Consider the following 15,704-nt stretch of genomic DNA (forward strand, 5'->3'; position numbering starts at 1 on the left):
TTAAGGGTGTTGCTTCTCACTTGGTTCTGGTCCAGTTTGTTGGTCGAGTAAGAAGCAATCTGCAATTGCTCTTTCATCAACAGAGGCTAAGTATCGAGGGGCAGTTAATGCCACCACTGAGGCTATTTGGCTTCAGAATATTCTCACTGAGTTTGGTATTCCAGTTAGGAAGCCTACTATCATCTTTTGTGATAATCAAAGTGCTATATAGATCTCAAGAAATCCAGTTCATCACTAGAGGACGAAACACATTGAGATACATATGCACTATATTCAGGAGCTCATTCAGGAAGGCATCATTGATCTTAAGTATTGTTCTACAATGGAGCAAACTGTGGACATCTTCACCAAACCCTTCACCGAAAGCAAGTTCCTTCATTTGCGATCTCTACTTGGGATACGACAGGTGTCTACTTCAGGAGGGACTTCTTAATCCTTCTTTCTTTCTCTCCTTATTTAGGGGGGTCTATTCCTCTTATGGGGGGCTTCTTCTTTTGGGGGGGGCTATCTATGTACATGGGTACCTAACATGGTTGCATTTGTCGGGACCCATATTTTCACCCACCTAAGCTACGCTTAAGGGGGGGTGTTAGTGTAGGTTTTTTATTTTCCTTATGTTATGGGGTATTTATTTTTCCTACACATATATTATTTAAGCTTGCTTAGGTTAATAGGAGTGGTTTATATGAGGACACGTGGTGAAATACTTCAGCTACATGTGTAACTCTCCACCTCACATGGGTAGTTGAGTTACACACCCTCTTTTGGCTTGTTGTGCCACCTCTCATAACCACTATTTTGTCATTTCCTAAGTGGGTTATGGGGTAGTTGGGTTTCACACCCTCTTTTGGTCTTATGTGCCAACTTTCTCAACTCTTTTTTTGTCTTCGTGTAAGGAGGTTATGCCACATGTTTTGGCATTTACCAAGAAGGTAAGACCTCCCACTTTTTATGGGGAATAGGAGTTGATGCACCCCTTGAATGTATATGCTTATATTTTTCTATATAATAAGCACTATACTCTCACCTTCACTAGTTAAGTTAGTGGAGTGATAGCTCGGTGAGAGTCTTCTCCAAATTCTCCTATTTGTCTCTATTTCTCTCTCATATTGAAATTATCTTCATTCAGCTATTTCGATCTTCGATCATCCATTGTGTGAGGAGTTGCATGTGATCTATGGCCGACATCAGATCTTGGCTTGATTCTCGCTTCTTGCAGAATCTCACAGTTTGGAGGTTGAGACCTTTGGATATCTAGTTTTTGAGATGTCACTTAGTCAACCAAAATCATGCAATTTTGCAATTTTTTTGTTTCGCCAAAAGTCTCACAAATTTATTTGATTTCTCAACCTTTACATGAAATTCTCATGGACTTGCAAAGATCAATCGTACATGAAAAAATCCATCCCTCCCTTGAAATTTTGCAATTCCATTAAAAAAAATATCTAACTTAATGAATATTTTCGAAATCTAAAAGTCCAGCAAGACACAAAATGCTCAAAATAAAGCAAGACCAAAACCAAGACTAAACCCAAATCAAACAAAAGATGCAAACTCTCAAAATTCAAAAAAAAAAAAAAAACTTTCTTGCCACTATTGTAAACTTGTTGAACAAAATGCCTTTGAAACACCCCTACACAAAATTGGAGTAGCAAACTTTAGAGGGTTTTGAAAAAGGAAATCCAATAGCCAATTCAAACTACACAATTTTGCATTGATTTACACTTAAAATTTGTGAAGATGTGGAATAGGACTAGAGGTTTAAATACTAATCAAATGTCCTTAACCCTGTCGTAGTACTATAATATATGTTTTATCAATATTCCACTTTCTTAATCTTTATGTGATAATTTGACTTAGGTCTAGATATAAGAACATGAGATTGAAGACCAACAGTAAACACTAATTCCAAATCAATTACACAACAAATGTATCACTTTTGTAACAAATGCGAGATTGGAAAGGGTTGTTGACATTTAGGTTTAAATTGTAATTTCCAAAAGCTAAGTGAAAGCCCAAGATTTCAATTTCTCTATTTTTCATGTCTTTGTTCTAATTTGTGAGAAAGTGGTGTAGGATGACAAATAGAGAATGTCAATGTACAATATTCCACAAGCAAAACCTTTTAAAAGATTTTTTGTGCAATTTCAAATGAAACCCATTTGAACACAAACACAACGGATCTAAGGATGTCACGATATAAGATTGTATTTTTAAGAAGTTTGCTCCTTTGAAAACCCTTCACATTTTCACCATTTTTTACCCTTTATCAAATTGTTAAAAAAAGATGCAAGAATGGGCCAAACGTTTGTATTATCATTGAGTGACATTATCTTGGGTCTAGTTCCACATTGATACCCCACAAAACTAAGTTTAAAAAGAAATCAGCATTTTAACCATTCAAAAACACGTTGCAAAAAAAATACTAGGCATCAAAAGGTATGGACATTAATCCAAGGGTCTGAATGTGCCTTAGAAGTATGCACGTTCTCTTTGAACAAAGATTTCAAACACTTAACACAATTGAGAAAAAAACTTTGAGAGATCTGGACCCAATAATCCAACAAAAGACTTTGAATTTGAAATTTTACTAAGGCAAACTATCCAAACCTTTTATAAACAAATTCATCACTTAAAGGATAAAGGAAAACCTAGAAGAAAGAAAACCCAAACAAACATAGAAAACAAAAAAGTGGGCCCACATTTGCCAAAAGCAACATGGGCCACGTATGCAAATCACAACAATTTGCAAGTAACATGTGAGCACCAAAAAAAGTTGTTATGGATTACTCCACCTCCTAAAACTTTGGGACTAACATTTGAAAGTAGGATCCCACATCAAGCATCAATGTGTATTCAAAATACTTATCACCCGACACAAAGCTGAATTGCCATTTAGTCCAAAATGACAAGCAAATCTATTCTACTGAAGCCATCAAACTATCATTTGTTTCCCTTGAAGGAAAATTTATATCCGTTGAAAGTAGAGCTTTTGGAGACAATGAAAATAGAACTTACCATGTGCCACAATCTAACAAAAGAGTGTGCCCAAACAAAAAACACTCATGGTGGAAAGCACATATGAATGTCACGTTTGGAATCCTTGTATTTGTCAGCTGGTCATTGAAAAGCACCTACCAACCAAGAACTTTGAGCTTTGATAGTATGAATAACAGAGAAAAGCATCAGTAGCCAGTTCAAAACCCAAATCGGCTTGTGGGGACCTTGTGGGAGTCTTGTAAAACCCTCAGGTTGTGGGAGCCTTGTAAAACCCACACTCATGGTTGAGAGAGCCTGGAAAAACCCTACTTCAATTTGTGGGAGCCTTGTAAAACTCACTATCATGGTTGAGGGAACCTAGAAAAACCCTATGTCTTTTGTTCTTGCCAGGGACAGGCTTGATGCTGGAAGTTTTCAAGGGCCCAATTTGGCCAATTGTTGTTTTTGGTTAAGTCCAGGTTTGGTTTTGTGTGGCCTGGAGATGCTATTACAGATTCTGGGAGCCTAGGAAAACCCTTTTGTTTGGCTGAAGGTACCTGATAAACCCTTGATTTGTGTTTTATGAGGTCTATTGTTTGCTGATTTAGACCGTTTGTTTCTACTAGCCTGGTTTGTAATGTTTTATTCTTGATGTTTGGTTGGTGTTTGATGTGTTGTGGTGGTTGTGTTTATCTCTTTATGTCTTTTGCAGCCTATGTTCTGGGATCTGGATGCCCGTAAGTCCAAAAGGTTTCAAGTTCTTTCTAAAACCTATGGTTGGCTGTCAGGCTGTCTAGTCTATTTCTCGATGGCAGCTCCTTGTTTGTAAAGGGTTTCGGGGCCCCTTCAAAACCTGTTTTACCCTAATCAAAAATAGAGAAAAGCAATCCTCAATCATCTTTTTCATCATCTTCAAAATGCCTACAACTCTTTAAAGGCCAAACCTGTGATTGAAAGGAACATCGGGCCTACATGGTCACATTTTATATATTAACAAAATATCTGCCACATGAAGCCCAGCTGCGAATCATAGATCAAAGTAACTTGCATCAATAATTTCCACAAAGAAGCATTTCTGATATTTCTATTGACTATTGACTATCTAGTTGTGCCTAATAAAGCACATCACCTTTCCTACCTCCGATAAGTCATGCCACCAAATAATGCCCTTTGCTAAAAAAGAAATCTATTCTCAAAGAGGGAACAAACTCTTTAAAATGTTACTTAAAGATTTTTATTAATGAACTACAATCAACTCAACCAAACAAACTTCATCTAGATTCTCCAAATTCTTGAAACAACTTATGTGCCAAGGTTGAGTTGATGGGTCATATATTTTCAAATTAACTTGTTCTAGTTTATCTCAAAACAAAAATATTAAAAAAAACAAAAAATGGATCTTATAAAAATTTAGTATTGCAATATCAAGCGGTTAACATAGTACCTAATAGGCTAGTACAATCTATGAAATATGCAAGAAGAGTAACTATTATCAACTGAAATCACAAATTAATCACAGTAGCTATATTTAATCTAGGCTATAAATAGGATTGAGTTCCGCAAAAAAGCAAAAACTACAACATTGAAAAATATGATCCAAGCACTTTTGGTAGTTTGATTCCATTTTACAAGATTTAATTTTTCCAAGACATAAAAGACTGATAGAACATTTAAAAATTAAGGATTGAATGATTCCTTTTAGCTTCAAAATTTAAGAGGAAGCATTCATACACCCCCACTTGGCAACTAATACCAACTCCGCTTATAATGATATGCAACAACAAATCCGAAGAATACTAAAATTCCCTAAAAACAAAATTCTCTTTGACTTGACCTGTTTATAGCAAGTCAACCCAAACAAACTCTGAAAAAATATTCTAATCAAATAGACTGAAACCCATGTCATCATCAGACTCCTCTTCTGGTTCGGGTTTCTTTTCCTCTTCCTTCGGAGCACGTGCAGCAGGAGCAGCAGATTCTGTAGCAACTGGGGCAACAGTAACAGCAAATTTGCTTGGATCCTAAATAAGAAGAACCGAATTTGATCAAAATTGTGAACAAATAAAATGGCATCTATAAGGCCATAGTAAGATTTCAGATAAATGCTCAGCAAAAATCAGGTTCTAAATTCACCTGTAAATACTCTTTCACTTTTTCTGCCAGTGGGAAGGAATAGTCAGTTGCAATTGCAACAGCTAAAACATTCTTGTAACCATTAATGAATACATGTGGAGCAGCTGCTAATGTAGGATAATTGACAGCCAGAGAAAGTGCTGCCACATTATAAATACCAGCAGAAATTTTCTCAATTAAATCATCTTCTGTAAGATCAAGAACAGCGGGATCAAATGCTGATCCATTGTCATATACAGTCTGTACAATAAGCCCATATGAAAATGGGCGAATACCAAGTTTGGCAAGCAAAGCTGCCTCAGAAGAACCGACTTTATCTCCCTTCTTAATAAGCTCTACAGGTGTTATAATTTCGACAGTACCCTTGTTAATTTTTGTTGGAATGTTTAACACCTGTATGGAATGGTAAAATATAAGGTTCACATACAACATCTAGAAAAAATGATATGCTTCCTTCCTAAGCACTTTGTTGATGAATTCAGGCTATCCCTTATTGTCTTAAAATAAGGAAAGTACTATAATTGTGCTTCAAATTGATGATTTTCAGCTAAAAACATTAATTGTAGTATTTTGCAAGCTATCAAGAAAATTAAGCATTTAGCAAATTGCTGGCAGATATGTTCAAACCTGGAAGAAAGAAGTCTGAGATGGATCTAGACCAGTGTTTCCAGGGGGAACAACCACATCAACAGGAGCAACCAAACCCACACGTGCTGGAGCTCCAACCTTGAAATAGAACGTGAAAGGTCCACAAGGTTTTGGTGAATAAAGTAGCTAATACCAAAACACAGAGTCCATAACCAAATACAAGCATACCTTATATTTTGCTACTTCCTCGCGCACCTCCTTCAAGTCACCTTTTGTGAAAATAAGACCAACATTTCCCTATGTAAAACAGCAACTATGTCAGAAACGCAGCTTTAATCAGATTCAGATTTTAAACAATTTGTTGGAGAGAGATAACAGAAACAAATCTACAAACCATTCTTAGTGATATCTCCAGAAGATATTTGAACAAATTAACTTGATTATTTGTTTTGATATGAACAATAATGAAAGCATAGATTATTCCCACTTATCAGGATACAACATCTATGACAATGTGGTCAAGATGTAGCAGTAGCTAGTCTTCAGCTACAATTTTGTCATCTCAAGCATGATGATTTTGGTATTTAGTGTATTTTTCTGAACTTCTTGAACCTCTAAATGATGCAGGCTTCTTAGACTTTATTTACAGGTGTTACTTGGGATTTATTTCATGTGCATGCACCAGCAATGACGCCCTATAACAAGCACGACATTCACTCAATGTCTTACATATTCCCATTCAATCTGTTGCAAGGTACTGACACTAGACCAAAAAAATTTAAAATGGAACTTGCTCCAGGCAACTATACAGGTGTGTTATTCAGGATTTATTTCATGTGCATCCACCAGCAATGAAGCCCTATAACAAGCATGAAATTCACTCTGTAAACACCTAAAATTAACAAATTATCAATCAGTTCAGCTAATCACTCATCATTTCCTCAATAATTAATCAAATATGTAATGCCTCCCATGTTTTACATTAACTAGTTTCCCCCCTACTATAACTAAACTCCCCTATGATAGCAGCCAGCAGCCGGTATCCGGGGCCCCCTTTCTCGAGGCCCCCCCTCAGATTCCCAATTCAGATCCCCCCCCTACAGATTGCTATAATGGGGGGGTGGGTTTGGGGTGGGTGGGTAGCCCTCTATTCTATTGTTGACGGGAACGGCCCCTCTTTTTGATTATTTGGCAAATGAAGCACGTACTTTAGGTTTGGGCCTTGCGTGCTTGTTTGGGTATCCGCACCTTAGAATAATAAGGGTGGGTGGGAGGAGATAGGGTGAACTCTACAGGTCCATTCTGCCATTACTTCATTTTGATCCGATATTGACTCTGTTTATGATACACTTGGATTGTGCGTATGTTATTCTTTTCTATTGGCATCCACGCGGTGCACCCTGCTTACAGTTATATTTTTTGACCCATGTAGATACAGTGATGATCATATATGCATGATAATGATATGATGATATGGCATGATGTTATATGATGACATATGGATTTTACCATGATGGTACTTTGATTATATTAATGATGATGTGGTTCCAGGATCATGTATTGACTATGTTATAATTGATTTGATGAGATAATATGTTACTGGCCATGTTGTTTTGTGAGCTGATTGGAGAATGATTATATATGTGTTTCGGTTGTGTTATATTATGTATATATGCACAAGTATTTGTTGTGTTTTGGTTGATGCCAATACAGCTCCACAGGTCTGAGCGTGCCTATTTTCCTAATGGTGGTTATAGGAGATAGCACACTAGCCATTTATGTCACCCAGCCCTAACCATTGTTCCTAATTTGGACAATTTTTCTAATTAAATATGGTTACACATCCCGGTCACTGTTTCGGTAATGTCCGGTTACCCTAATACATTAGTGTGCAAGACCCGTAACGACTGTTTGTGCATAGTCAGTCATTTGTAAATTGTCATCATTTTAATGTGTATATTAATGATAATTTAACATTATTGAGCTGAATTAATAATTAAATGTGAAATGTGTCTTATATGTATTTGAATTGTTGAGAATTGCATGATTTGTCTATAGAGGTCATTTGGGGGTTTATTTGATATTTAAGTTTTCATTTGATTTTTATATTAGTTTATTCTCACTTCAAAAAGTTATGAAATGGGAGCTCTTTTTCATAAGTCTGTTTTTCATTCCTGTGCTCTCAAAAACTCTACATTGGGAATTTGATTGGTTGATTTTGGGAGATTTTCTTGGAGATTTTTGTGAATAGTGGCTCAAAAGATTTGTCTTGGTGAATTCTCCCGGCTGTCCAAAGGATTCATCCTCAACCAGTGTGTATGATTAGCATTGTCAATTTGAAGATTTGGTCAAGTTCGACGTAGGAACTCAAATTCCTCCTTTGTTTTTCAATTGAATTGATTTTTAGTTTGTTGCAAATGAATTGTTGAATTAAAGTATTCTTCCAATTTAAATCTCTCCATTTGGATGATCATATGATTTGTATGAACCAAATTTGGAAATTACGAGTATATATGAGGTTATGCTGTTCAATTCTCTTTGGGATGTTGAAATGACAAATCGAGGGAGTATTGTATTGTTGAGTTGATTAGAATCAAAAGGCTATTCTTGCATTTTCATTTTATGCACTTTGAAATTTCAAGCTTTTTGAGGTCCATCAGTTAAGGGCGTTTGTCTTGGTCCCATAGACTATTTAGTCTCATGGACGTCATTAAAATCTTTCATTCATTCATTCATCAATGGTAATTGGCCTTGTGACTGGTTTTTGGTCCAAACTTGGGAATTATTGAAAAGTTGTTTTGATGATTTTGAGATGATATTCTATTATGGAATCATGATAACATATATGTGAATTTTGATAAGGGATCAATTGGGATCCGTTCTCTTGGTGTTGTGCCCAATTGAGTATGTCTTGCTTATGTATGAAAATGGCATTTTGCAATTGAGACAATTTGATGTATTTGAGATGTCTTGCATTTAGATATGGCATGAGCTTAGTTCTAGAGTGAGTCTAGGGAGTGGCTCCCACTTGTGTCCCTCATCTGAAAGTGGTACGCTTGGCATTCGTGTTTGGGGAGTTTTGTAATCAAGTGATAACATAACAATAGACTTGGGTTAAAACAAATAACAAGATAATTGGTTCCTTGAGCACGCCTTGAGCGCTATCACAACACCAAGGGTGTTTTGGGAAGGCATGCTCGCACATGGAGCGTTGGGACTTGTGCGAAGAGGCATGCCCACTCACACAAGGATTATGTGATCATTGTTTTCATTCACATGAGAGAATGCTTGGTTCCATATGGTCCGTCCCCAAGAGCACATACGATGAAAGGCATGCCCGCACATGGAGCGTTGGGACTTGTGCAAAGAGACATACCCGCTCATGTAGCATAGGGATTGTGTGATCGTCATTCTCATCCGTATGAGAGAATGCTTGGTTCCATATGGTGCGTCCCCATGAGCACATACAATGAAAGGCATGCCCGCACATGGAGCGTTGGGACTTGTGCAAAGAGACATGCCCACTCATGTAGCACAGGGATTGTGTGATCGTTGTTCTCATCTGTATGAGAGAATGCTTGGTTCCATATGGTGCATCCCCATGAGCACATACGATGAAAGGCGCGCCCGCACATGGAGCGTTGGGACTTGTTGGAAGAGACATGCCTACTCATGTAGCACAAGGATTGCACGATCGTCCTTCTCGTCCATATGAGAGAATGCTTGGTTCCATATGGTGTGTCCCCATGAGCACATACGATGACACTTCCTCCACTGCACTCTAGAATCTAATGCCTTGTGTAGCTTTAAAGTAGTGACCCTATGTGGATTCATGACTTGGTATCATCCTTCTCTATTGATGTTGCACTATATTGTTCCATTACTTGTGTCATGTATGCATCGTGTATGGCATGTGTGAGCCTATCATCCCCCTTGTATACTTTGATTGACAATATGGAACTATCTCCACAAGCACGATGGGGTGGACCTATGGGTTCCACGTGGTCGGGTGGCATTGCAAACCACCGTTGGGGACCGATGGACTCAATTCATGATCACCTCAGAGAGCACTTCCACCTCCCTCAACACATGTTCTTTCTCTTTCATCTATTCTTGCAAGTTATAATTCAAATGTATATTGAAATAAGCATTGTAATCATTGATGATATGTATATTAAACACTCCAAGTGGAGATTGATGTAATTGAACATAATTGATATGTATTAAACTAGATTTATATGCATCGATGTTGGAATCGAGCACAAACCATGGATTTGTATCTTACGCATTTCTTGATGAATCATGTTATTATCATGAAAACACTTTAATTGGTGCTTTAAAATGAACATAAATGTGTCTAGAGTAGACTCAGAGGTTGATATAGTCATCTCCTAATGTTGTCGAGAGTTAACCATTTTGGTGTAGTTTTGAGCGACTTGGAGTCATTCAGAGCTCATTCAGGATGATCCAAAAGGTGTCCCAATGTGGTCCCTAGTTGATTTGGTCATCCCTAAGGCATTGGTTTTGGTTTAGGGAATTTTAGAGCAAATAGAGTACATTTTGGGTCAACCCGGATCCCAACTGGTCTTGAAGACCTCACCAGTGACCCGATGACACTTTCCCTATCTTGTCTTCACAACTTTTTGTCCAATTCTCTTGCTTCAAGTGTTGTGAGGACATTTCGACTTCACCAAGGAGTTTGAGGTGTCCAAGGGTCCAACCTATCCAATCAGGAAGCTCACTGGTTCAGACAAATGTATGTTTCAAAGGATGACAATGCAAGTTCATCAATACGAAGGACTATAGCAGAAAAATGGGACACTAGTGCGTATCATGAACTAATGCGTGAGTTGGGGACTATAGTGTGCCACGCATGTGTCCTCAAAATACACAGGTGTCCTTTTGGGGCTCTTGTGTCCAATGTAAGAGCCCATGTTTTCCTGTTCAATCCGACAGGCTTTCCAAGAGTTAGATGTGCCAATTCGACTCCATTTCACATGTGTTACGAAGGTAGTGACACCTAGGAACCCTCAAAGGGGTCTTTTGTTGGCTTATGATGAGTTTGGATGGTGTCAGGGGAGTTTGAGTGCAATTAGGATTTCATCAAAGCTCATCGGTGACACCTAGGACCTAAAGAGTGGTCTTGTTTGTCGAATCAAGTCTTGCAACTTCGAGGATGACCTTGTGTGACCCTAATCACCCCAGTGACCTTGTCCTAGGGTTTTGGAGATCTTTCCCCTTGTTCAGTTGAAGTTTCAAGTGTTTAGTCTTTTGCATGTGCACTATTGGTTAACAACAATTTGACCTAATCTTAAGGTTTGAGCATTATTCTCATATATGTAATTTATGTTCACACTTAATTACTTCAAAAAAAAAAATTCCATGCATTCTATGTGTATTTTGTTTATATCCTCTAGGGTTCCTTGAAGGGACAATTTACAAATGACTAACTATGCACATATACATAATATAACTATAACTAAAACACAAATAATCATTTCCCAATCGGGGTCACAAAAGAACATGGTCGATAACATATCATCTCATCAAATCAATCATAAAACCACATCATCATTAATAATATTATCAAAGTACCATCATAGTATAATCGATATGTCATCATATAACATCAAGTCATATCATCATATCATTATCAAGCTTATATGATCATCACTGAATCTACATGTATAACCAACTATCAACATTTGTGGTGATATCTACACAATCAAAGAATATAACTGTAAGCAGGGTGCACCAAGTGGATGCCAATACAAAAGAATAACATATGCACAATCCAAGTGTATCATAAACAAAGTCAATATCAAATGAGAATGAAGCAATGGCAGATTGCAAACACAGGAGGCATTGCATCCTCCCCCCTAGGACTAGGCTTACTCCTAGAAGCCTGCAAAAAGATAGGGGTATAAATCACTCAACCAGAAAGCATCCTCCCAAGTAGTTGAAGTTTCATCATTAGGGTCCCATTGGACCCTTACCTTCTCTCTATCTCGACCCCTGAGAGTCAACCTCCAATGCTGAAGGATGCTCATGGGCTCCAAAGAAAGTTGCTCATCCTCGACCTATAAAGCACCCCAATCAAGAACATGTGTCACATCGGGAATATACTATCTAAGCATTGAAACATGGAACACATTGTGGATGCAAGATAGGTTGGGTGGCAAGGCAAGGCAATAGGCAACAAGATCAAACCTCTCTAGGATCTCAAAAGGTCCAACAAAACACGGCGCAAACTTAGAGCCTTTCCTATGACAAATGGGGCTCTTCCAAGGATGCAATCTTGAGAATACACAATCACCTACCAAGAACTGGCAATCCAACCTATGGGCATCGGCATACTTTTGTCGATCTTGAGCTGCGGACAAATGCTCTCTTCTACAAACTACCTGCTTCATATCTTGCAGCATCATAGGACCCAAAAGGACTCAATCCTCTAAACGATCCCAACTCAACGAGGTACGACATGGTCGACCATACAAAGCCTAAAAAGGTGACATGCCAATAGAACTACGATACCCATTATTATACGCAAACTCTATCAAGTACAAATAGTCCACCCATCGAGACTACTAGTCCATGACATACGAAGCATATCGTCAAGAACCTGATTAACTCTCTTTGTCGGTCTCAGGATGGTATGCAGAACTAAAATTAAGTTAGGCACATGATGCAAGCTATAAGGAAGTCCAGAATGTTGAAGCAAACATTGGGTCTCAATATAAAATGTTCCTTAGATACTTTTTAGCTTTTATTTAACTAGGCTAATATTAGCTTCACTTTAGTTTAGTTGTAGTTGAGCTTCATTTAGCTCCTCATGCTTTTTCTTTAGTTCTCCTATTTTTAGCTTAGGGAATCTGTGCTCTCTATAAAAAGCACATCATTATGCATTGTAATTTATTTTGTTTTCTTTGCTTTTAAGTAATATAGCATTCATTTGTGCAACTCTCGTTTGTGGAAGGTGTTTTTATTTGTCGTTTGATCTTGTGGGTGCTTGTGTTGCAAAATTCAACATGGTATTAGAGTGCAAATTTGACAAACCCCTTCTCAAGCTTTGAGGATTTCTTTACTCATAAATGTTGCAGTCACAGATTTGTTATTTTTGTGGATTTGGTGCTAGGCGATTTTTTTTTCAACTTTGGAGCAAAACGGACATCACCATTGTGTCCACAGCGTCGAAAAACCCTAAAATCAATTGTCGTTTCAACAAAACCCGAGCAATTAAAATTTTGGGTCAATTTGGTTGAAGGCAAAAAAAATCGAGGCAAAATCTGGGTGTAGCTGAAAATTCTAAGCACTTTGGAGCAAAACAAAGGTCACCATTGCGCTCAAAACGCCCAAAAAAACTTCCCAAAACATCAAAATTAGAAATCTAAAAATTTTTTGGCGAAACATTTTTGTGGCATGTTTCACGAGGGTGGATCCATACCATACCTGCAAATTTGTATCTTCACATCACGTAGGTCTAAAAAAATTTCATCGCTGCCCTTTTGATTTCAAAAAAAAAAATCAAATTCCATGTGGGGTGCGTTTTTACAAAAGGCTCAAAGTTTTTTTGTGCAAGTCAACAAAAAATCAAAAAGAGGGCTTAATTTTTTATTAAAAAAAAGGCAAATCAAGGGACAACGACCTACAAGCCATCCCATCAGTTTGTACATAGGTACAAAAGCTGACATCAGCTTGCTTTTTGAAGCTTTTACACTAAATTAGGCCCTTCCACTATTTTTAGCATCCCTCCTCTAAATTTAGCTAGAGACAAGGAATCTTGGAGAATATTCCAAAGAATCTTTTTCCAACAAAGGGGTATTTTTTCTCAATGAGAAGGTATATTCTGAGCATTTTTATTGCTGATGTCAGCATGATGTCATCAAAACGGATGCCACATCATCACCTAATTTGTGCTCCAAGCCATTTACCTACCTTAAATGTTTTGCCCATAACTTCATCATACAGAGTTGGCAAACGAGATATCGTCGAAAAGCTGGTTCCGACACCAATCTATTCATGGTGGTGGTTTTGTACTCCTGGTGACTATTATAGGCCTCCAAAGTCAGCCTTGTTTTTTGCGCTTCCTGGGCCATAACTTGAGCAAACGAGCTCCATTTTTCACCTTTCACATATCGTCAAAAAGCTTTCAGAATCCTCCATCCAAATTTGTTGTCATTGTTTTCAGTTTTTGCCCCAAGCAAGTCATTTGTGTTTTTCACCTTATGGCTGATAACATGCTCTTTTCGGCTTCTGAAAACTTTATGTTTGCATTGGATGGCTTCTCTTGAGTTCTTCTACAAGTATTTCGAGCACTTTGCCCTATTTGGACATTTTGAGCATCCTTTTAATGCACTTTTTGTTTCTAGACACAAAGATAAAGTCTCACTTTTGTGTATGCTTTTTGGGGATTTTGCACATTCTATTGTGCCTTATTTTGTACAAGCACTGTATTATAAAGTGTCATGGGGGTTTGTGTAGTGCCTTTGATTTTGCCATCACACCTTTGTCCGGTGAGTATCCTTGGTTTCGCTTTGGAGTGAGCTATGTATTCAATATTTGTTCCTATTTACTAGCTAGATGCAATGGTTGTATTTCGGTGAGATGGAGCTTTTACCATATAGACACTCTTGCATTCCAGTTTTGTGGAGGCAACCTTCCATCTTATGTTGATCAATGTTCTTTAGACTATTGGCACCTGTATTTTCGACTAGCAAATTATTCTTGCATGGTTGACTAGTGTCATTGGGGTCACTCGTGCAAATTCATGTGCCATTTGTATCTTCAACTGCCAAATGTTTGCCTTCGTTTGCCATCTAATTATTTGAGTAGTGTCGTTGGGAGCACTCATGCAAATTGTTGTCTTCTTGGTCCAAATCATCTTTGTTAAGAGGAGGTTCTTCATTCAGTACTGTAACAATATCTTTGTTTCACAATTGTCTATAGCTTTTTTGTGCTTCAAAGATGTTCTTCATGTTCCTATTATTTGGGAACATTATTTTATTGGAGGCTTCTTAATCCTTCATTCTCTTTTCTCTCTTTTGGAGAAGATTTTTTTTTCCCACTAGTTTTTCTCCTTTTCTCCGTTTGTGAGACTTGCATTGCTTTGCCTTGGTTTGTACACGAGTACCTGATCAGGCCTTTGTTGCCGGGACTCATTAATGCATGCATTTTGCATTCATCTTTAGCTTTTTAGTTACTCCCTAAGTTTATCTTAAGGGGGGAGTATCTTAAGGGGGGGTGTTGGAGTAATTAGAACAATTATCTATTATTTATTATTTAGGTCCTTTAATTACTTTATTCACTTAAGCTAATCTTTGCTTTTGAGGAATATGGCATATTTTTCTTGCTACTCGCATTTGTGGACGATGTTCTAGTTTGTCAATTGATCCTACAATGCTTGTGTTACAAAATTCAACAGATACGACCAAGATGTCAGAGAAGTCCATTTAACTCCTAGGAGTAACTTGAAAACATGCCCTCAAGGGCTCTCCCAAACTCAATCTCCGCCCTCACCTCCTAATACAAAGTATCACCAAGAAGTGCCTCAAGGATATGACTCCGCAAATCTACACCAAGATCTCATGTCTCCTCCTACTCAAAGCATTTGCGACAATGTTCTCCTTGCCCTGGATGTAGTGGACATCAAAATCATATTCACAAAGAAACTCCATTCAGCAATGCTACCTAGCATTAAGGTTTAGCTAAGTAAAGATGTACTACAAACTATGATGATCACTATGCAACTCAAACCAATGACCTAAGAGAACATGCCTCCAATGCACAAGCGCATGAACAACTGCCACTAAATCCAAATCGTGGGTGGGGTAGTTCAGCTCATGATCCTTGAGCTTACAAGACTCATATGCAATCATTCGCCCATCCTTGTATGAGAACTGCCCCCAAACCCTCCAATGAAGCAATGGCAAAATGCAAACACGAGAGGCATTACAAAATAAATTATTTATATTTGATTAATTATTCCAATTTTCCTCCCAAAATCA

The 15,704-nt window shown here is 37.8% G+C and overlaps 1 protein-coding gene across 1 annotated transcript in view; it reads right to left on the bottom strand.

Moving 5' to 3' along the window:
• Window positions 1-4,561: 4,561 nt before the first annotated feature.
• The window catches only part of LOC131078114 (large ribosomal subunit protein uL10), a 38,831-nt gene continuing 27,688 nt past the window's right edge, over window positions 4,562-15,704 (bottom strand). Inside the window, exons 2-5 of the mRNA XM_058015785.2 lie at window positions 5,929-5,997; window positions 5,740-5,838; window positions 5,113-5,505; window positions 4,562-5,000 (exon numbers count right to left, since the gene is read on the bottom strand). Coding sequence (XP_057871768.2) covers window positions 4,857-5,000; window positions 5,113-5,505; window positions 5,740-5,838; window positions 5,929-5,997 — 705 coding nt within the window. The 3' untranslated portion in view covers window positions 4,562-4,856. The remainder of the gene's footprint in view (window positions 5,001-5,112; window positions 5,506-5,739; window positions 5,839-5,928; window positions 5,998-15,704) is intronic.

Source organism: Cryptomeria japonica, chromosome 3 (assembly GCF_030272615.1).
Source record: "Cryptomeria japonica chromosome 3, Sugi_1.0, whole genome shotgun sequence".
NCBI lineage: Eukaryota > Viridiplantae > Streptophyta > Pinopsida > Cupressales > Cupressaceae > Cryptomeria > Cryptomeria japonica.